This window comes from Magallana gigas, chromosome 7 (genome assembly GCF_963853765.1).
Source record: "Magallana gigas chromosome 7, xbMagGiga1.1, whole genome shotgun sequence".
Taxonomy (NCBI): Eukaryota; Metazoa; Mollusca; class Bivalvia; order Ostreida; family Ostreidae; genus Magallana; species Magallana gigas.
The window spans coordinates 32,405,492-32,429,061 of record NC_088859.1 but is presented as its reverse complement, the minus strand read 5'-3'; the positions used below and the strand labels follow the sequence as shown (position 1 = coordinate 32,429,061).

The window sequence follows — 23,570 nt, the reverse complement described above, 5'->3', positions numbered from 1 at the left end:
TATAACATGCATAAATCTAAACTGATAAATCAAACTGTAATAGATCTTGTTTTCTGAGTTTCAGCTAGCTTCTTTGAAAATTGGATGCAAGAATCTGCTTTAATGACATTGTAAACTTTTAAGGTAAATGTTTCTTAGCTACAAAAAAGCGGTCATGATTTGAATTCATATTCAGGCCTTCTTATTTCAAATTGTAACAAATCAGAAGACTTGATTTCATAAATATTGGTTTCCATTAAAATGACCAGGGTAAATCCATATATATATATATATATATATTATATAAATAGTGCCTGTTTGGGAGGGTAACAGTTGAAATTGGCACCCCGAGAAAACCATTGTCAACCGACGCGAAGCGGAGGTTGACAATGGTTTTCGAGGGGTGTCAATTTCAACTGTTATCCTCCCAAACAGGCACTATTTATTTTGTTATACTGAATGTCTTAATTTTTAAGAAAATGTTACTGCTTTTATATAGGAATAACGTGAATTCAACAGCGAACCGTACGCGCATAATTTTCGCGCATGTAACATTTTTTAATGTTACCCGTTGCCAAGTGCGTATCTAACGCGGAGGGTAATAGAAAATATTATTAACTGCGTCTTAACCAATCAGATTTCAGCATTTAACATGAAAGTATAACAAATATAGTTATTCCCCTTGAACACACTATATTATTCCTCCCTAAGACATTTTGCCACAGAACTCTAAATTTAAAATGTTTATTTTATGATGAACAGACAAAAGTCTTAACTACAATAAAAAGAGTAAACAATTTTAACTCAGTTCATTTCAACAGTAAAATAAAAGATTTAATTAAAATTGGTTGATCCATATTTAGAAGATTTAAAATTTCTATGCAACGTCATACTATAATTGACAACGTACCTTTACTCCCTTTGAATGAACACTGGTTAATGATTTTTTTAAAAAGATGATATAATAAATATTAAATTGCTTTCTTTGAAGATCAATCATTCTTCCATTCATCATTGCATTCATCTGGTTGTGGGTTTTTTTTTCCTTTCTGCAATCCTTAATACAATGTACATGTACCTTATATGTGTGTATGTTTATTCACCAATCAATACGGGCATGATCCAACAATAAAAACATTTTCCAACCCAAATACTGTTATCATCTTAGCTAATCAAATCTTACCTAATCAAATAGTTTATTACAAATAAGAATTGAATTAGTTATTTTAGAATAAACATATCAGATAGTATTTTGGAGAGAGAGGTTATATTCATTCATAAGGAAAAATAATGATTCTTCTAACGAAGGTTTCCTTGGTTACAAAAATATCATATGCCAGCTTTTAAGTAGGTCTCATGCAGTTTTAAGATAAAAATCTGCATCTCTTTAATTTTGATTTTTTTTTTTTACAGCTTTCAAGTGGAAGTACAGTAGTGTGTCACAGTGGTTTAAAGAGAATATAAGATTTAAATATTAATATTTTACAAACAGACAGAGACATATACATGTACATGTATGTATGTATGATATCATGTGATCAAAAATGTTTGGATGGACCAAAAAAAAAGAAGATAACAGCATCCCAGAATGTTTTTTAAAATAAATTTATTTTTGTTTCAAAAATATACACCACCAGTCTACAAAACAAAATTGTTAGATAACACATATGATTTCTTGAGACTTTAAACTTACAAAAGTATATAGATTGGGGGATATCTGAATTTTAACAAAACATATATTGTGTTTTCAAAAATAAATATTTATGAAACAATTTTTATGACATTAAAACATTTACTTTATTGTACAAATCAAACTTCTTTTAACTGCCATCTCAACCTTGTGCAAAACTAAACACATGATATTGCAACTATTTTCAGAATCATCATGATGCATATCAAATTGAAATCAAATTTTTAAACAGGTAAGATTCATTTGCAAAAAAAAACCATGTACGTATCAACAAATCTTACTTATTCATAGACAAATGCTCCTAAAACAATGAGCTTAAGCAAACCTGTATTTCATGTACATTAATTTGTAAATTAAGTGACATTCTTAACCTGAGTGTTTTCAAAGAAAATTACTTTTCCTCTAACTAATGTTTTTTCCAGGTTATACAAACAAGCCCTTATAATCAGCTTGTCAGTCAAACTTTGCACAGAGGCAAAGACTCAATAATATTTGTTATACAAATTATCCGTAGTATCATACAAATTGAAACTATTGTACAACAGACTAAAAAATATGAAAAAGAGGATAAAAACTTTGAACTCTAGCTGAATTTGTTTTTAAGTGATTATTGAACAGCAACACAATAAATATGTATCAACCACTAGATCCATTGATCATTTAATATACACATACAGAATTTTACATTTATATAAACTACATGTAGCTATTTTTTCAACAACAGTTAATTCCAGTTCTACACAATAGTCATACAGATCAGAACAGATTGAAACATTTGAAATAATATACTTCAAATGTAGACTTCGTTCTATGCTTTAAGAGGTTCACAATTCAACAATAAACTGTTTATATAATATGTAACTGTATTCAATGTTCACAGATCAAAAAATATTTGCTCTTTCTGAATCGTAATTATAAACAGAACCACGAGAGTTAATTTTCATACTAAATTCTGTTTACAAACGATTCAAACGTCAGACAGCCCAGGACCCTGATTCTTTACATTTATGACATTGATATCAGGTGGTCTCTCACTCTGATTCTTTCCCTGATTAATTAGGTCATAGGGAGGGGCTTTATTACACCAGAGCCTTGGCTCTGCAAGGAGACTTGTTCGTAAGTGGCAGAGAAGCCTTTCCAGTTGATGGTGTCGTCTGATTTGAACCTCACCAGCAGACTTTGTCCTGACGAAACAATCTCAGCGGGTATCTGTGAATATATCAAAAATTTATATAAATATTTACAATTCAAATGATGATTATAATGCAAATGTATCATACTTTAAGTAAAATGCTTACGACATTGCAATTTTAGAAATAATACATGTACCGGTATGTGGTATTCAAAACCAGATATCATTTGCATAAATTATCTGGCTGTTATTTTTGAAAGATTATTATCAAATTAAATAGTATACAATTATTTAATGCTTGAGTAGTCGATAGACCCGAATATTTTTCCCTTGGTGCAGGGAACAGTTCAGTATGATCTATTGCCCGAGGCCAATTAACAGCCGAGGGCAATAGATCATACTGAGCTGTTCCCTGCACCAAGGGAAAAAATCGGGTCTATTGTCTGTTCAGGCATTAAATAATTGTTTTATTACTTAATTCCGTTTTTAGTATTTTGTATTCACAATTATAAATTACAGAAGGTTTTCATACCATGAAGATAAACTTTAAGAACAATAGTCAAATAAACATACGGTAATAAAGTTATCTTTTAATATTATAGCAATTTCACTTTTTCTAAAATACATTGCTTGTCCAATAGATCGCAATCTATTGACCGACAGTCCAATAGATTACAGTCTATTGACCGGCGGTCTAATAGATCGCAGTCTATTGACAGACAGTTCAATAGAGCACTTTCAAATCTGAATACACATACAAAATAGACGAAAATATTGAATTTGTAATAAAACAACAAAATCCCTTTGATTAGGTAATAAATTTAATTACATCTTTCAATATACATGTTAGAGTAAACTGTTTTGAGTATAGTAGCTAGGGTACATGTATGTAGAGGTCAGAACTTACCTTGCTGCCACAGAACCTTCCAAGTCCAGGGTCAGTGTCCAGCTTTCCGTCAAATACCTCCACATTGTCATAGCTGGAAGAGAGAGGGAAATAGGGACTTAATAATAATTATTAATTAATGAACAATTCAAATATCACTTAGTATGAAATGTAAAGCTAAATAATATGTCATTTATAATATACCCTATCCTGACCATTAGAGGATGCTGTAAAACAACTTTCGAACAAGAAAACTTCACAAATTAAATTACAACAAATTTGCTGTGATTATGTCTTACTGCAAACAAACATTTAGGTTTATAATGACTCTCATTTCATTGTTTACCAGTAAATTATTCTTATACATGTACATTGTATTTATGTCTCAAGGAAAATGATTTGACTCAATCTTTAAAGAGATATATAATTTGTTTTAATATCTTCATGTTGTTTTTTTCTAATACAGAAAATGGAATTGAAATTCAGTGACATAATTAACTGACCCACAATCACTTTCGTCTTCAATCTCAAAAGTATCAAAATTAAATTTGACATGATTTCCATGGCTGGCCATGATGACCCATTCACACTCCATTTTATTGTTGTAATTATTATCTCCATGTCTTGCATGGGAAAACAGGCGTTGGTGGGTCTCCGTGGCAACCAACACACCTCCACATACTGCAGAATAACAAGATTAAAATCCAGGATGTATATTTTACATCTACAGTGTAGTTCGCAATTATCTCTTAAGAAAATTCAATGTGTTTTACACATTATACATATGTAGCTCTCACACAAAACTTTAACATCATTGCAGAAAAAAATCTACATAACCCGCTAACGTGGTTAATATGTATTTTTTCTGCAATGCCGCTACTTTCATATCCTGCATAAATCACCAAAGAGAGCATCTTATTGTTTAAATAACAGGCTTAAAGATAAATATATGAATTAACATAAGAAATTTTCAACTTAATTTCAAAAGTTGCCTTTTATTTATTTATTGTTGTAAATAAAATGAAAAAAATATGACCTGGTGATCTTTTCTTGACTTGCCATTTATACATACCTGTCTTGTGGCTTGCATGAAATCCCTTCCTTTGGACTGAGGCATCAGAGTAGAAGACCATGTACATCTGGTTTCCACTGGATGTAATGGGGTGTGGCAGTTTGCTCCCACAGTACCGCCCCAAGCTGTGGCTGTTGATGTTTCTGCCATCGAAGACCTCAATGTGGTCATAGGTGCATTCCTGGTGGGGCTCCAGTTCAAAGTTGATGAAGGTAAGTCTGATGCGGTGCCCTGGGGTGGTGGTGAAATGCCACACACAGTCCTTACGGCTCGGATAGAAGTCGGGCCAGTTTGGGCTGCTGATTTCACCTTCAGGGTCCTTGATTTTGTGCTGACAGCCACCTACTCATACAACATTTGTGCCCAGAATAAACCCATCAAATAACTAACTTATATATACTCATAACCAGCAGTAGCTTACTTATAATCAATACTTGGAATCATCTAAAAAACTTGATTGATATCTATTGGACAGGGTGTTTGAAAGAAAGATCGATGGCTAGAATAAGAAAAACAGGAACTGATTATTTCATACTTATTGATCATCTTATGAAATCTATTTCATTGGTGTTAATCTACAAATTCTCATTTTTCCCCTGGCCTTGACAAAAATGTTCTTGCATTATAATATCAGCCTTTCACTACTCATTACACTTCTCCTATTTCAATGTAAACAAAAAACATGCAAAGAAAAAAATCATCAAAATTATGTTGAGTTTATATTTGTAATGAGCATTAGATGATTTTTAGTTAATTATCTGTTTCATTAAAAAAAAAAAGGAATTAATGAATTTCTTCAACTTTTTCATCGAATATTAATTAGACTGCATGCATAAAATATGAAAACCCAGTCATATTGAGGATATTCATATACAACTTAAATTTTTTGAGACAGTTCATATAAGATGTAATCTTACCTACCCATTTGATACCAAGGAAGTTTTACTTAGATAAATCTTAATTTCAAAACACTTACACAAGAAAATCGTTAAAATGATATTCCCATGCATAATTATTACATTTTCGTATTCTCCAGTAGATAAATTACCGGTATGTCCTATCAACAATAAAATATATTCCAATAATGCGTGTAATTGTCATAACTAAATTACCACCACCTTCTAAATGAAAAAAAAAGTCAAAAACGAGAATTACTATCTATGGCTGTTCTATTTTATTCATAGTGTTTCTGAGTTACTTCCCTTCACATTGTGCTCTATGAATCCCTGTATTTTACCTTCTTTGCAGTCGTGTTTGTTCTCGTGTAGAGTGAATCCATTATGACAGGCACATTCATAACTCCCCACTGTGTTTTTACACACATGTTGGCAACCTCCATTGTTTACTGCACACTCATCTTTATCTGGAAAAACAATTTGCAAAATTTTCAATTATGATAATTAAAACAAATTAGCATGATTTTATCTGGTGTATATTTTCTGCTAACTAAGCAAGTAAATACCTCCTCGTCCACTAATGAACTACATTTATGAAACAGTAAACTTTGAAAATAAAAAAAAAAAATTGCATTTGCATGTCCAAGTCATATTCTCTGAAAAATTGCAAAAAATACATTATAAATGATTTTTACCAGTGAAGAAAAGAGCATGGAATCCAGTTTTTTGGACTGAGTTATCTGAATTGAACTCAATCCTCAGAGTATTGCTCTCAGATGTGATGGAGGATGGAAGAGTTGATCCACAGTAAATTCCGTGGACGACTGAATCTCGTCCCACCCCACTGCTCACTCGGATCGAGTCATACTCACAGTCTTGCTATAAATCAAAATCTACCAGTAATCTGAATGTTTAAACATATATTTCTTGTACCAAATTTATGTATTGTTACATGTACAAATAATTTTGTTTCGGTTATATTGATCTCTGAATCTATCCATAGCATTTTCCTTTTAACTAACAAAGTCAAAAAAAGGAGGCAAGTCTTCATTAACATTTTTGAATTCATAGCAATAAATTTACCTATCTAGAATAAAAAATTTGACAATTGATATAAGCTTTGGAAAAATATAACCATTGGTGTTGCCAACAAAATTACCGGTATCAGTAAATATCATCAAAATACACATAGGTACATTCTTACATAAATATATGAAATTGTGGAGGTGCTGAATCCACTTTTTTAAAATACATGTAGAACTGTACATACATTGTTGCCCTCCATGTCAAAGTGGGAGAAGTTGAGGGTGATGCGATACTGGTCAGGGGCCACTATCTGCCAGACACAGTTCTTGTTGGGGGGATACAGGTCAGGGAAGGAGGGGCTCTGTAAGGTCCCAATGGCTTGATCAATGTACCCTCCACAGGCATCTACAATACAGGTCTATACGTGAAAAACTTGTTGAATATAGGGCCCCCTGAAACGGAACGGTTGGTACAGTGTAGAAATTAATGTAATGATGATCACATGGCGGGGGTTTCAGAAACATAATTACCTTCACACTTTTTGCCATCAGAATGAAGTTCATAACCAATTTTGCATTCACATTTGAAGCTGCCCAGGGTGTTGACACAAATGTGGTCACAGCCATGGTGGTCGGTAGCACATTCATCATACTCTGCAAGAATCACATCACAGCAATTGTAAAACACAGGACCACAGATTCCATGCTGCTATGCATTCACTCTTTTGACTTCATGATTACGTACAATCAAACTTTCAGTTACCATTACATCTCTTTCAATTGCTAAGACTTTCATTTCTTGTCTTAAACAGGAATCTATCAATGTTTTAATTTATCAATTTAGGTAAATGGATGATCAGCTAAAACTAAGGGATGCATTGCTTGAAGTTGAGCAAGGATTACCAGAGAGAAACTGCTTACAAAATTCCTAAACAAAATTTATTTCATACCTTTTACAAAAGATGCTGCAAATCCTAGTTTCTGGACAGAGCCGTCTGAGACAAACTTGACATAGAGCGTGTTTCCTGAGGACTTGACATCCTCTGGGATTTTATATCCACAGAAGCGACCAAGCTCTTTTGAGGTTGGATCAGGACCATCACGGATTTCAAGGTAATCGTACACACAGTCATCATGGCTCTCAATCTGTAGAAAATTCATCATTGTTTATGTGACATATACCTGGTATGTTTCTCATTTGAATCTCATTTCCTCTACCCCCCCCCCCCCCCCAAAAAAATAAAAAATAAAAAAATATAATTTAAAAGTAATATGTTACCATTACCAACTTCAAAAAGACTAACTTTCTGAATTTTTACTTTTTTTAAATCTTTCAATTTCATTAAGGTAAAAGAAACACATTGGTTTGCAAACCATATCAATATATAATTTGAAATTATAATTACTGAATGCTGTTGATATCCTTTAAAAAATTTGTAAAGTTGGCACATTTTCATTCACTTTAAATATGATTGAAAAAGAAATACATTTGTGTAGCTAATTGTGTTCTTTCAATTGCTTTGAAAGAGCTTTCAAGTTTTAAAAAAAAAAATGCAAAATAAATTATCTTCCTTGCAAGTACATGTATGTGTTTGGAAATTGCTCATCGTTAAATCAAATTCAGTTTCATCATCCTAAATTCTCTTAAGTTCTAATGATTCTTTATCTACATGCATATAATAAGTTTAAACTCTGAATAAATCAAAGATGATCATGCTGCTACCAAGGGGAGTAACTCTGTTGTACTTCATTGTTAATGCACCTCAAAAGAATGGAACTTGAGCGCCACAGAGTAATCAGTGTCCACTGTGATTTTCCACACACACTCCTTGTTGGACTTGTAATCATCGGGGTAATTAGGACTGGTCAGCTGTCCATTTTCTTTTTGAATCTCCCCTCCACAAATGGCTGCAAATACATGTATTACAAATTTCTTCATATTTTATATAATTACATATCATGGTTACCATATAACTAATGGTATACTTTCTTTAAACAATAAAGGGTTCATTTAATTGTTTTTTTATAGTAAAAAAAACTGTTGCTTAGAAACAAAAGTTTGTTCCAAATGGCAAGGGTTTCTCCAATCAAAACATATTTTTGTGTTTAATTTTGTTGATTTGTAGGAATTACCGGTAATTTGCTGAAATATGCTAAAAATAGACAGGAAAAGCAAAAGATTTTGGTATGCAGAGAAATTTTCTGTTTCACAAATCAAAAGAAAACTGAAATCCTAAACTCATGGTGCTGGGTGAACCAATTTCATTATCAACTCGCAGTGAGTGAATGAGCTATTTAGGTGCATGGTTAACCTACACGAAAATGAACTTCTGTAAACAAACCAAAATACATTTGAAATTCTCTATCTTGTTTACCATGCAACTTTTAAACTATTGCTCTGAACAATTTCACGGAGTGCACAATCCATAATTACTCTTTCATAATTTCTTTTTACACCTTGTAAGATGAAATCTTAAAATATTATCTCCTTTGAAATCTAATACATGTATATGGTTAACATTTCAGATTGTTTAAACAACAGGTGCTTGTAATGAGGAAAGTCTGAAACTCCTATAAAACACCTGTACACCAGTACATTTCCCTTTGTATTAGTAATTTGTTACATCATTGCTATTGGCCTGTAGGAAAAAGGATCAAGAAGAAGGGTAATTTGCACTTAAGCCTATACCTCTGGGGTTCATCCCAATCAAAAGCCTGATAACAAGACATCATCACTTTTACAGGATATTACTTAAGCAATGTGGCCGCAGATGGCAAAATAAACCAGCAAGGAGCACCTGGAATTTGGCATCACCACCATAGTACCTTGTTGTGATGAAACTTTCAGGTGATTTGCCGACAGATGAGTCTGACAGGGCTTTCCTGGTTGGGGGATATCTATTTAGGTTGACTACCTGTCGTCTACAGCTAAAACGCAGAGCCAAAGTTTCTAAATAGATGTTTCTTTCCAACATTCTTGAAATATCTTGGAGAGAAAATTGTGGGAAATAATTCCTCATTGTATTACAGGTGATTCCTCATTTAAACAATGTTGGTTCTAGCTAGTAGCTAGGGTTGGTTGCATCAATTCATCCTAGGATGCTTGCAGAAACTTAAAATCCTACCTTCATACTGAGCCAAAAACCCTGTCCCTTGTCCATCTGAGTTGTGATATTCAAGCCACATCCTGCTGTCTGAAGATATCAAGGTAGCAGGAGCATTGTCTCCACAGAATCGCCCTATAGATATCAGATATCACAAATAAACACAATGCCATTAATAAAGAATTCTATCAACCATTTAAGAAAAATACCACAAAATCTCGATCTATAGCTGTTGATGCATTCTTATCATGCTGCAATATCAAATATTATTACAATCGCAGTTGTATGTACCTACCACTTATTTTGAGCAAGAGATATATTAAAAATTTTATTTACCACATTTGTAAAAATTACAAGATATTTTCAAGAGATATCCAAAATCTAGGTATAATGAATGGATTAAAAAATATCAAATATTCTTCATAATTGCTATGTACAAAACATTAACCATATGCCTTAATGTGTCAAATGTCAAAACCATGGATACTATATATAAATGTCAAAGCTCCCAAATATATTTTTTGCTCTGCTGATATCTGACGAAATTTGGATCCGATTGGGTTGAATGTCTCAGATATCAAACATCATATATGCATTTAAGTTTGCCACTGATCAATCTCAGCTGTTATTTTTATTTTCCAATAGATCAGAAGCATTCCTTTACACATATCTCTCTATCTTGGGTTGCTTGATTGATCTGTTTTTTGTCTAGTCTTAATTTATTTCAAGAGAATTTTTTCCTCCATCTACATGCATCAGACAAAGCTTTTGATAAAGGAAACATTTTTGTAAGGTTAACTTGATTGGTATTTTCTGCGACAAATACAGCACTTGATGTTCCACTAGCTTACCAATAGAAAAACAATATGGGATCTCAAGTACAACTGTACCTACCATTTAACCTTGACCTTTGTTGACCTTACCTAAGAGAGGTGACATGACAAAATGTCCGTCCCTGACTTCTAGATAGTGCTTCTCACACTGATAGGACTCAGGGATGTCAAGTTCCGTGAGGTTCAGGACAATCTTCTCCCCGTGGGTGGCAGAGATTCTCCACTGACAGGTTGCAGACTGCCCCAGGGTGGGGGTGTAGGAGAATTTATCAATGGATTCCTGAAGTGTGCGCCCACACGCTAAAAATGATAAAAATGAAAAATGTCACACTGGAATATAATGTTTGTTGTAATATTTTTGGACAATTAAGAAAGGAAAATTAAGGATTCAGGTAATAAATTTCAATTAGTCCCACCATGATTTTATAAATGGATCAAGTTTTCTTCATTATACATATGTAAATGAAAAAAAGATCCTTTTCTGATTAGGATCGAAGCACAGCTTTTATTTTTTATGAAGGTTTGTTGATATATACATGGTACCATTTGCGCAATAATGCTGCAGTATACATGTGTCCTCTCAGGCTGCATCTATGGACTTGAATATGTCACAATGAACCATCAAACAAGATAATTTAGTAAATCTACAAGTAGAGCCACTGCAGATCTTGGCTTGTAACGGCATGTTATATGAGTTTGTATGGACTAATGATAGAAGAGAATTCACAGTTCTTCAATAATTAAACTGAGAGGTGAATGCATGTAAATGATATTCAGTTTAGTCGATAGATATGAGTGCATCTACATTATCAAGTAATTGCTATACGATTAAGAGTCCTGGCCAAGTTAAAATTCATACCCACAATTATACATGTTTCAGGACAGCAATTATATTCATACACTAATAAATGTATGTATATATACACTGTACCAGGACACCCGATACTTATCTACAATATTTATCTGGGAAGTCCCATTAGCTAACTATTAAGCAGAGTTTAATTAGGTGTACTGATCACACATAGGTACCAAATTAGGTGTGGAGGAAAATTACTCCCAATACTAGGTCACTGGTTCACTGCTGTTCCAACAGAAAATGAGGAACCTGTGATTTCTTTATTCATCTCTTGCTTGGTCTACGCCTGGCAGAGGCCATTATGGGTGACAGTCTTTAGATTGTAAGCCAAGATAACATAGTTCACTGTTGATGTTTAAGATCTCTGTTTTTTTCATTTTTAACATTTTTGATGACAGGAAAATAAAAGAAGGCTATGACACATTGACAAATTTTCAAAATCTCTAAACAAGTCTGTTTCTCTCTTTCAAAATGTTTTTTCACATGAAAAATCCACTAGCTCTTGAATCCACACTGAGTTAATCTTGCCTCTAACAGATGTAGAAGGGGTCAGTTACAAAGGCATACCACAACTTTGTCTCAGATATTGTACAGGGTGAATGTTTTAAAAGTATTTTTCCAGATATTTTGATAGATATCCAACTCATTGTGAAGCATGAGTTAATTTTATGAAGGCAGTTGCTAAATTGGTTATCATACCCAAATCAAATAGCCAAAAAATATGCACATTTGAAACCAGAAATACATTTTCCTAGTAGAACCTTGAACTTAACCACATGCAAGGAACAGACTTGCTGATGTTGTGTTTTAAAGCCAATCGTTATTTCTACATGACATTAATCTTACACAATTTGCAGGTACATGTATATACAAAATTCATACATAATTGAGTCTATTTCTATTCAGGAATGCGGTAGACCATCCACTTATATTTATGAGAATAATGAAAAATTGCATTTACACATGCAGTTGGGATATTCTCTTCATATATTCCTCAATCTTTCATTGATGGAACTTCCCATTTAGTTTTGTCTTTGCCTGATTAAAAGTTAAATATATCCCCATAATTACTAATTATATACTAGTATATGTACATATAAGTGATAATCAGAATAAATTAAGGCAAATAAATGAATTGAAAGAGTCCAAAGGAGGAAATTTTGACCTCAATGACCTTTCAATGACATTGACCTCTGACCTTGATCATTCACTTGACCAAATATGATATAATGTTCAATATATACAACTCAAAAATTGAGTTTTTAATGTTTTAAGGTTAAGGAGGAAGAAACTGAATTTGTTCTAAGCTTGAATTTATTGTACATGTACTAAGCATTTTTGCCATAACCATGTTTTAATGTATAATTGTAAATGCTTTATGCTGCATACTTAAATTTTCTTTTATAAAAACTCAATATACCTGGACATTTGTAGAGTTTGTTGGCCTGGGCGATGTCCCCCGGGCTGAGCTTGACTCGCTGACCAATCTCTGGACGGATGATCATTTCAGGTTTCTTACGAGGTAAAATGGTGTCTACGTAGGTTGCTCGGGCAAATGTGTTCCTAGCGTAGTGCATAATGCTGCCATAATCGTAGCCCATGCCCAGAGAATTCACCTCACTCTCTGTCAACTTGTTGAAGTTGTACTCCTGGCCTGGAAATAAGTTTAAAGAAACAATGACAATATGAGCAATTGGAACGTTGTCAAAATGCCTTTCTACTGAGTAGAAATGTTTATAAATACATGTTTATGCTAATGTGAACTTTTTTTCATTGTTTGGCCCCTTGGCTCCCTTTCTTTGGAAGGATATATGGTTATTTTGTCAATGAACAGTTTATGACTTTGAAATTTCTTAGATTATTAAATGTTAATAAATTTATAACCCTTTGGGAAGAACCATAGATTAAAATAGATAATGAATAAATAAATAAATGTACAGGTAGGTATATATCAATAAAACAGTTTGAAGAATTTTCAAAATCGATGTGTTGTGTGATAAAAGCATAAAATTAGGAGAGACAAAAACTTCCAATAAATGAATGGAGCAATTGCCATTACAAGTGACATTTCAATTTGAGAACTAAAAGAAATCAAAGAAATGACCATAAAAACAGAAAGAAACTTGGTTTGTCAATTGAAGATACTTCCAGTTTCTTTGAAGTTGAGCATATCACATATTAACAAGAACCTTGGAACATTAAGTTCTATAATTACAAGAAAGAGGTATCAATTTTTTCTTTTACTACCTCTTAATTCAGATACCTTGATGACAAAACAAGCAAACATAAAAACACAGATACTATTTATATAAAAATGCCTTGATTTAGTAAGTCCATTTTCAGGGCAACAATGTTAAAAATGACTATAATCTATACTCAAATCCATCTAGGATTCTAAGACAAAAATAAACTTATTCAATGCTTGGCATTATGCACTAGAAATAAATCTCGATCTGTTCCACTGCTGAAGACAATTTACCCATTATTTGATACTGAAATCTTATCTTGATGGCATTCCAGGAAAGTGGTGGTGTAAAATGGCAGATCAGTTTAACTCTAGAAATTATGATCGGTCCTTACAAATTCAAGGGAAAATTAAAAAAAAAAAAAAAAAAAAAAGGATTGCTCTGTTTCAGGACAAGAAATTAATTTCCATCAGAGCTAGCATCTAGCTTGCAACTTTCATGCACTAACCTGAGTACATGATATTCATCTTTTTTTTACAAACTCAAAGTACATCCTCACAGATGGTACAAAAAAGTGAACCTTCCTAATGTGTAAACAGTGTGTAGGTTTATGTATTTTTCAGTTTAATTAACGTCATAATGTTCCTTTGGCAAAACTACCACTGAGAGGTTTACATTATGGAGGGCACTCTCCCTCGTAGGAGAATCCACATGACGATCGAGTGGGGGCCGGTGTTTTGTGTACTATACATCTCACAAACATTGCAACCTCCAACTCCAGACATTAATGACTGCACCCCACAACCCTCCCCGAGTGAGTAACATTAATGTTTACCGCTGCAGTCAAGTTACTTGGGTGAAGCCTCTGTGGTACTCACATTTCTCAGATACTCCTGCCTAGGCTTCAAAAAGAACAATATCATTTCCAGATGGATCAGAAAATACACCTGTGTTCAGGGGTATTTGCTTACTTGTGAATTACTTATAATGTTCTTTGCTGTCATTTGAGAAATACTTTCTATTAATCCTTCATGTGTCATAGCTACCATATGCAACGTAGACTAAAATCTGCCTTAATAATTCTATCATCTATTAAAAAATGATGTCACTTTAGTTCTAAATACAGAACAAAACTATATGGTACGTGTCATAGATATGTGAAGGATTAGACAGAGTGTCAGATTACTCAGGTGTAAGATGAGACAGGTTTTACTGTTTTGGGGAAAATATACTGTTCTACAGTTAATCCTGAATACAGTGAAAATGTTTGCTCGGAGCAGTATATCATAAAGCATTCATTGATCATCATCCATGCAACCTCCAAATCCAGTTGTAGTTTTAATTTGTCTAATTGAAAGGTATAACTTCGATGTATTTATGTACTGAAATAAGTAAGGATATTAGTATAATACAATTGTACCATGCGTAAGCAATATTACAAAGACATTTTTATAGTTTCAAGTTTAACAGGCATATCCATCGCCAGATTCTGGACATCAAATAACACCACTGTTCTCTACTTATTTCAAGTCCACCTTCGACTCATAGACTGCACACAATGAAGACATCACGGGAGAAGCTATTCAGCATCAGTTTATCTCCCAACTACCCTAGCAGAGTTATTGTTTACCATCAATCTACACTTGTTATCAGAAGTGAAACCGATACATCAGAAACAGGTGGTTACATCATTGGGTCAGATTTACTGCTCACTACAGATAGGAACATGCCAACTTCAACTGCAAGAAGCAAGACACTTTGTACCAACTACAGTTTTCAATTCTTCAAGATGGAGGCAAAGGATAAACTTCAAAAATATTTTGTTCACTTGAAGTATGTACAGGTTTTATGTAAAAAAAGAGTACTGAAATGATTTGTTCGGCCTCTAAAGTCCATGAATGCTTTGAGATGCTTTTTTTTACAAAAAAGAACATTTTTTTGGCGAATGAACTTTTTGGTGTGGCAGTGAATCATTAGGTTATAGCCGAGTTTACGTTATTTGCAATGAGAACAAACTTTACGTATCTCGTCTTTAAGATAGCAACGTCAGCATCACAGGTTTTTTGCTTTAAAAAAAAGGTTATTGTTTTGTGGTTGATGAACTTGTGACTCAATATTGTATGATCTTACCCGGCATGATATTTTTGTAGATAATTTGTACATGCTGATCTCTATCTGGGCGAGTATGCTCATGCCAGAATCCCACCACATGGCCCAACTCATGAACAACAATCCCAAACTTGTCACAGTTTTTCCCAATAGATATGGCCTGGGCACCGTTTCCCCGCTTGCCCACGAATGAGCAACACCTACAAGACAGATTTTATGTGTTACGATTATCATGTTTACAAATGATTCATTTAGCGAGGTGCTGTGAAAGATTATATAAACAAACCTTAACATCTACGCTTGACATAAATATAAAAACAAAGCCATTTACATCATCCTTTCTCAATTACATCATGTACATTCATACTGCCTACAAACAACCAATTTCAATTACATTCATCGCAAAATAAGCCATCAATACAGTTTTGCGCCACGGTACATAATCGAGCCAATTTTTATTTGATACAATGTTCCTCTCTGCGAGATTTACAAGCTCTGGCAGTCTGATGATCAACTTGTCCACCCTAATTTTTGGTGAATCTGAATGGAACCTATCAGGCTTATAGCAAAGCCTGAAATATGTAGCGAGAGTGATTGACAAGTGAACTAATCTGAATTTTTGTTTAATAATTATTTACAAGAGCAACAGAGCAGTAAAATTTAATTTTTTCTTATAAACTCAGAACAGTTTTGAAGGAAGCCATATGGCATGAAGGTTAAATTTCCAGGCCATGATGCCTTCATAATGCCCTCCTTGCCATATGGCAACTGCCTTTCATGTAATTTAACATTGAGCGGGTTGAAATGATTTCAAATTTCTTCAGATCATTAAGAATCATGAAAGTCAATTTCCTTTAATTAAATACCAAGCAGATTTGAAGAATCAAAAGACTTCTATAATATATTCCTAGGTTCCTATGTAGGTTTACAAATTTTTTTTGGGTCAGTAAGAACATCATATACCCTACATAAGAAACTTCTCTGGTTCTGAATCATGAATTGAGGATGGGTAAATTTTCTAGTCTGGTTACATAATTAAAAACATGTCAATTTTTTTCCCCAGGAGAAAAGAAAATTTAAGCTCATTCACATGTGTCTGTTCGAATTCTGCAAATCTCTACAGCAAAGCACCCCCATCTTTTTAGTTCATGAGTCATTTCTCCCTTCCTTCTCTTATAATTGGCCACCTTCTTTAAGAATTATTTGAAAAGACTGAAATATCTAATGTCAATTTCAATGATCAATATACATGTGTACATGATTCAATACCTTGCATATATGTACACATGCAACATTTGGAGTCCCAAAAAGAACTTTTTCTAGACAGGAATATTTGATATTGATTGATATGTCTTACCCACAAGGTCTTTCTGTAAATTTGATGTAGTTTTTGTGTTCAGGTTGTCTCTCTACAAAGGATATGCAGGTGTAGTTCTCCCAGTGTCTCATGGCCAGCTTGAATAATGCTTTGTGTTGACCTACACAGAAATTAGAATAATACCGTTAGTGTGTACTATTGAAGATCGAAGAAATTCATCAATCTACAAGAAAATTAAAATCACATTTTTATGATTTACATTTGCTCTCTGTATAAATTTTAGCTGTCGTGAAACAAAATCATGCAAAGAATCTTGTACATAGACTTTAATAATTAAATTTCCTTGCTTAGTACAATGAATGGAATCAATAGAGAAAAAAATCCCTCATTACTACCATGTTAATTAGAAAGATATTGGACATCTGTTTACTGTGATATAATTTTTTTTCAAAACAAACCCTAAAAGTAACAGTAACTATATAGCAAATAACAGATATATTTCTTTTCCTCTCACAATATTGATATGGTAAATTACAGCTTAGTGCTTATAGCAAAATAGGATAACACCTTAGCTGCTGATCTCCAAAGAATGATTTTGCAGAAACCTACCAGGGCTTTGAAATATTTTTCCTTTTTAAGTACTTATCAAAAGCAATCTTAATGGTTAAATATTGCTATTGTACAATTTTAACTTGTTAGAACAGTGGTTCTATTTAGAATATGATGTACATTCATTCACAAAGGTGTACGTCTCACACCTAAGCTCAAAAAAGTTTCAGCTGATTATTTTGAAATCATGGAAAAAGCATTTTGTCTGGGCCATCAGGCCTCATGTATGTTCGACTATCAACGTATGTTCAACTATCGCTGAAAGGTTTATCAGCTGAAATCAACACTGGCATCTTGTTAACAAGGATAAAACACAAGGAGGTATAATTTAATCGGCTACTGACAAGAGAAAATTCAGGAGGATGATTTAGGGCTTGGAAGTCAAAGTACACTTTTCAGCACGTACTTGGACAGACTAATTGGCCTTATCTACCTCTCTGAATCTCCTATGATTTTGAAAAAAAGAAGTTGCAAGGTAATTTTTTTATTAGATCTTGGATGCAAAAAAAAAGAAAGAAATTTCAAAGATTTTAAATAACGATAGCAAAATGCAAGATCTTCAAATGTTAAAAGATTCATAACAGAGATTGAAAATATAGATATAAGATGTAATGCTCATCTTGCAGAGAACACACACTGCTGTCTACACCATATGGTTTCATTGAAATACAATAAATGTATGTCGATCAAAACGGTTTTTATATATTAAGCAGGTTTGTGCTAATATGAAGCACTTGCACAAAACTTTGCCTTGTTTATAATATTTTAGGAGTTTTAACGCCCCAAAGTATAAAATACCATGAACACGATTAGAATACTGCATAGGCGTCGGAACCGGGGGGGCTAGGGAGGGCTTAGCCCCCCCACTTTTTTTTGCAAAGTTATACCTAACCATTAGAAACATAGCATGATAGAGGGTTCAGCCCCCCCCCCCACACTTTTTCTCGCAGGAAAGACTATTGTTCGAAAATGTACCTTGAAAGATTGAGAGGTTAGATTCAGAAGCATACTAGCCCCCCCCCCCCCCCCCCCCCCCCCACGGATTAAGAATTTCATGATTTTGAGAAAAAAAAATTTGGTAAGTAATTTTTTTTTTTTGGAAGTATAGGTATACCCCCCCCCCCCCCCCCCCCCCCACGGATTAGGATTTCCATGATTTTGGGAATTACTTCTTTCTCAATATTTCTGAGGATTAGTCTAGCCCCCCCACTTTCAATTTGCTTCCGACGCCTATGTACTGTATATCGGGGGTTTTTTAAGTGCCACAAAATTTGCGAAAATAGGGGAAATGTATATTTTTTTTTATTTGCGTCTGCCATTTTTGGTGATTTAAAAAGTTTCTTATAGCAAACTGTAACGGGTATGATTATTACGTATTTGATATTTTGCGAAATGAAAGTCACCGTGAAAAAATGTGCAATTTAGACCATCGCAAAAATTACTGGACACACAGCGTTATATTCACTCAATTTAATGAGAAATAGTGAATATAACTTGATTGTTCTACTGTATGCTTACCACTAAAATTAGCCTCAATTTCGTAAGGAATAACCCCATAATCCCACAGTCTTTCTGGTCTTGCAGTAGCTGCTCTTTTTGTCCTTGTGTTAGCAACTTTTTCAAGTTTTGAACCTCGTTTTGATTTTGACTTTGAAAGCCTTTGTTTTTTCCTGAGTGATCTTTCTTGTTTTTTTAGAAGTTTTCTTCGCCTCCTCTCTTCTTTCCTCTTCAGTTTTTCCTCCCTTCTTTGTTTTCTTCTTAATTCTCTGCATTTTTTATCACTAGAAGCAAGACATACATAATACTCTACCCTTTATCATTGTGCGTCACAACTCTAGAGTTTGATTTTTTACTTCATAAAAAAGTTATACATATAGAAATTGCATAATCAGAATCAGATAATTACTTTACTATGACCAAAAAAGAAAAGAGATTAATAATGATGACAATAATGATGAAAATTCTCACCCTTTTGGACATCTATGCTTCTTGTGTTTCTTGAGTGCTATCTTTGATTTTTCCTCTTTACCTTTGACTAATTCTGTTTTATCTAACAAATCTGTAGTTTTTCGAGTAAGATATTTTTCTATTCTAGAGTAATATTCTTTGTCACTATATTGTGAAGCAGCACCAGGGTCTTCAACTTGAAGTTCGTCGAATATATCCCTGCTGCCATTTTGTGAAATTCTGGCGTAAAGCAAGTCTTCATCAGCTAATGATATATCGCCGGAAAATGCAACTGCAACAAAGGGAATTAAAAGAATTATCTTCGAGATGGAACATGCATAAGGTTAAGTGCAACCTGCAGCAAAAGAAACGCGAAGTGCCAAACTATGTTTATAGTGCAGTGCAATTATTTCGATCTTCACTCTTTAAGAGATCCAAGGTAAAAGGGGTTCCTAATCATAGAGCTAGATAGACGAAGTATCCGTTTGGTTAATCATTTATTTATTTTCAAAATCTTACTAATTAAAGAATGTATTAAACAAGCGAAAAGATACAAAACGACACAATTATCATTTCCTTTTAACGAGGCCGAGTACAGAACGAGTACGCACGCTTTCGCGCAGCGTTTCATTTGGATTGTGACGTCATATTTTTGCTTGGTTGACGCCATGGCGTGATAGTTTCAACTGCAGATATTCAGCAAAGTTTGTTGAAAATAGCTCGTTTGATGCGTAAAATTAATGTTATATTGTGGAATAAACATAAATGTCTCGAAGTATAAGTATATTTCGGCTCGGGTCGAAAACGTGAAGAGGATTCAGCAAGCCTAGCCCTCTGTCACGTTTTCTTAACCCGAGTAAATATAGCTTAATTCATATATTTCAAGAGAGTAACCATGTATTTTATATTAATGACCCTTAATATGTGATGTTATATATCTTTTTATTACTTAAATATGTCTCAATGTTTTAATAATACTATATAGATCACCTTTTCCGCCTTTGTCAAATAAAAAATAGCCATTATCTGACGAATCTGGGAAATTGGGCATACAAAAATCAACTTTGATAAGACCCCTGGAACAAACCAGGAGGTAAAAGGGTTTTTTTATTTGACCATTTGATGCCTTTTAGCAATAACTTTAATATGTAGAACAGAAAAAGAAATCCCTAGGGCAGAAGTTTAAAAAAAAATGTAAAAAATTGATACATTTCATGCAAAATCCCATAGGGGCCTATGTTAAAGATTAACAAAATTTGAGATGACCCCCTAAACAAACAATGTGGTAAATGTCTCATTTTTTAATCTTAAAATAATAATTATATCAGTAGAAATTCATGTAAAAAATTTAATCCAAAAATCTAGGGCAGAACAAATTAGACCCGGCCTCGTTTTAAAACAGCAAAGTGTTGCAAAAGTATTGCAAAAGTGTTGCAAAAGCAAAGTATTCCGGAAAGTTCTGAACGTTTAAATTGTTCTTGATAATTTGTTTTGGTTTTTTTTTGTCTCCAAACCTTCTACAAGTGTCAGATTTAATTCCAGTAATCTTAACATCTGCCGCTTTTCACAGAGTATTTACCTTAACAGCATTGAAGTATATGAAGTGTATTTGACCACGAACTGACAAATACATATAAGTCTGAGACTGAATTATATTAATACGAAACGTAATCAGTTCGTCTGTAATGAAAAACAAATCTAACTGAGTTTGTATTATTTGGATGCAACACTTTGACTTGTGGATGTTTGGAAAGTGTCATCGAACGCACTCTCCAGAGGACACTGTCGTCTGCGCTTAATTTCACGTCTGGTAAACGCGGGAAATGTCCAGTAATGAGATTCCTCCAAAGCCAAGCGAGGTGTTGAATTTGTTGATAACATGACACACTATCAATTTTCTTTCGAAAAACAACAAAGTGATGGCCGAAAATTAGTAATATTATTGATTCGCTCTACCGATAGATGAGAAATGTAATTAGCGAGACCAAAATGAATATGACACATCTTAACAGATAAACCTCAAAACTATATTGCAATTTTAATATTGCAATATAGTTTTGAGGTTTATCTGTTAAGATGTGTCATATTCACATGAAAACTAAATTTAATTTAATTACATTAATTTTTAAGAATATTGTAAAGGATAACCATCAAAACTCTAACTTATTGACTGATATTTATCGACATAAACTTGCGATATGTTTCTAACCAAAAAAATCCAATTTCAGAATTTTTGTTAAGCGGTATTTCATTTGACTCTCGTGAAAGCGTAATAAGAATGTCTATATCTGACATCATTTAATGCATGCGAATGTACGAAATGCATGTTTGCTAAGTAAGTAAAGTAAATTGTTATCAAAGACACGGGAGAAAGCTAGAGGATCCCCCATGCAGACAGATATTAGCGCATTTTCATAAAAAAAAAAGTGATTTGTAAAACTCTGGAGGGGCGTGAATTACCCACAGGGCCCAATAGTGATAATCAAATAGGTTACAAAACGTGTGAGATGATAAGCCCTAACAATGGGCCCCACGTAACGATTCCTCACTATTTCACACAATACATTCATCTTTTACTTCATTTGAACTTGACTTCTTAATTCCTTTTGCCATTCGACCACAGGGGGTGGTTCTGGTCTCTACAGTGTCAATGCAAGTTAATTGAATCCTATCGCGGGTAAAAAGTTTCATTGTAAAATTTGTTGAACGACCCCCTTTTCAAATTGAAAACTGTAATAAACTTGCACACACATTTGCCACCTAAAGCCTTTAATGATCAAATTCTGCTTCGTCGCTGTCGTCTGACTTTGAAGAATGACGGAGGATAAAATTGTATCAATTATCTGACTGCACGGAAAGAAACACTTCTTCATCGTTTTGTTGTATGTCATTCTACTAAGTACTATGTGAGATAAAGTCAACGATATATCATTGGAATTACGGGGTTCTGAACACCGCTGCAAATTAAATGAGAGAGAGATAAGTATTATTCCAAAGAATGATTCTAACTTCTGAGGTGCTTTAATTAACAGAATGGCCATTAAATGTGTCCGTATCTATCAAAGATTGTGCGATACCCCGTGGTGTAATAGGGTCACCTGTTAATTAAGTCGGAAATAGAGGGAATAAAAATTTAAAGCTCGGAGACAATGCAACGCCAGAGGAAAGAAAGACAAAGCTGCGAGACTCAAGAAAGAACCCTGTAACCTTCAAAAACTCCCAACTAAATTGACTAATTAGTGTAAAAGAGGGCGTACTGAGACGGGTCGCTACGGGGGATCACTGGTGGCGAGATTTCACGGACCCATCAGAAATAAACATGGGCGTCCTGCTGGGTTATTAAAGTGGGGGAAAGTTAGAAAAACACACACATGTTAAAGCCCTCAACGGGAGAAACGAGAGATTTGTATCAGAAACCAGCTTCACCTCTATCAGATAAATATTATTTTTGTGGAAAGGGCGGTTTCTTCATAATAATATACTTTTTATCCAATATATAGAAATATCAAAGACTCTATTCTAAAAAAGAGAAATCTGTTTTCCAACCTGCTTTGCAAGGATCCAAGAAACGATCGTTTGATGTTCTGTGTGGTATACTTCGTAGAATTCCATCTATTTCCTGAACGAAAAGTACTATCACAATAGAAGAGATCACAGAAGGTATCCGTGAAAATGTCATATTCAATAACTAAAAACACGCGCTCCTTTACAGCACCACCAAGTATATAACATGAAAGCCTTGCACTCAACTGAATAATACTAGAGGCGTTCCGTATAAATTCATCTTTGCGTACACAAATTAAAATGGTTTAATGGCTTTGATTAACAGTGACGAAGTCGGCAATATCTAAACCTCATTTTCTTTACTATGAAACATAGTAAAAGGTGCAATGCTCCAAACAACCCGCGCCGACTCACGCGCTTAGAC

At 33.8% G+C, this 23,570-nt stretch overlaps 1 protein-coding gene across 1 annotated transcript; it reads right to left on the bottom strand.

Moving 5' to 3' along the window:
• Positions 1–1,565: 1,565 nt before the first annotated feature.
• On the bottom strand, positions 1,566–23,570 carry LOC105344183 (tolloid-like protein 1). Its single transcript, XM_034457886.2, has 18 exons — positions 23,189–23,570; positions 19,664–19,934; positions 19,214–19,476; positions 17,126–17,246; positions 15,790–15,968; positions 12,894–13,127; positions 10,708–10,917; positions 9,806–9,919; positions 8,443–8,588; positions 7,631–7,826; positions 7,212–7,334; positions 6,926–7,086; positions 6,351–6,534; positions 5,997–6,122; positions 4,760–5,101; positions 4,191–4,368; positions 3,709–3,781; positions 1,566–2,878 (listed from the first exon to the last, which is right to left on the bottom strand). Exons 1-18 carry the CDS (start codon positions 23,319–23,321, stop codon positions 2,726–2,728), a joined length of 3,207 nt encoding a protein of 1,068 aa, XP_034313777.1. The 5' UTR covers positions 23,322–23,570; the 3' UTR covers positions 1,566–2,725.

Coding starts and splice junctions, on each gene's coding strand:
- LOC105344183 (XM_034457886.2), bottom strand. CDS start 23,321: ATGACATTTTCACGGATACCTTCTGTGATCTCTTCTATTGTGATAGTA. Junction 15,969..17,125: donor TTTACAGAAAGACCTTGTGG/GTAAGACATATC, acceptor TCTGTCTTGTAG/GTGTTGCTCATTCGTGGGCA. Junction 4,369..4,759: donor TCATGCAAGCCACAAGACAG/GTATGTATAAAT, acceptor GTTATTCTGCAG/TATGTGGAGGTGTGTTGGTT.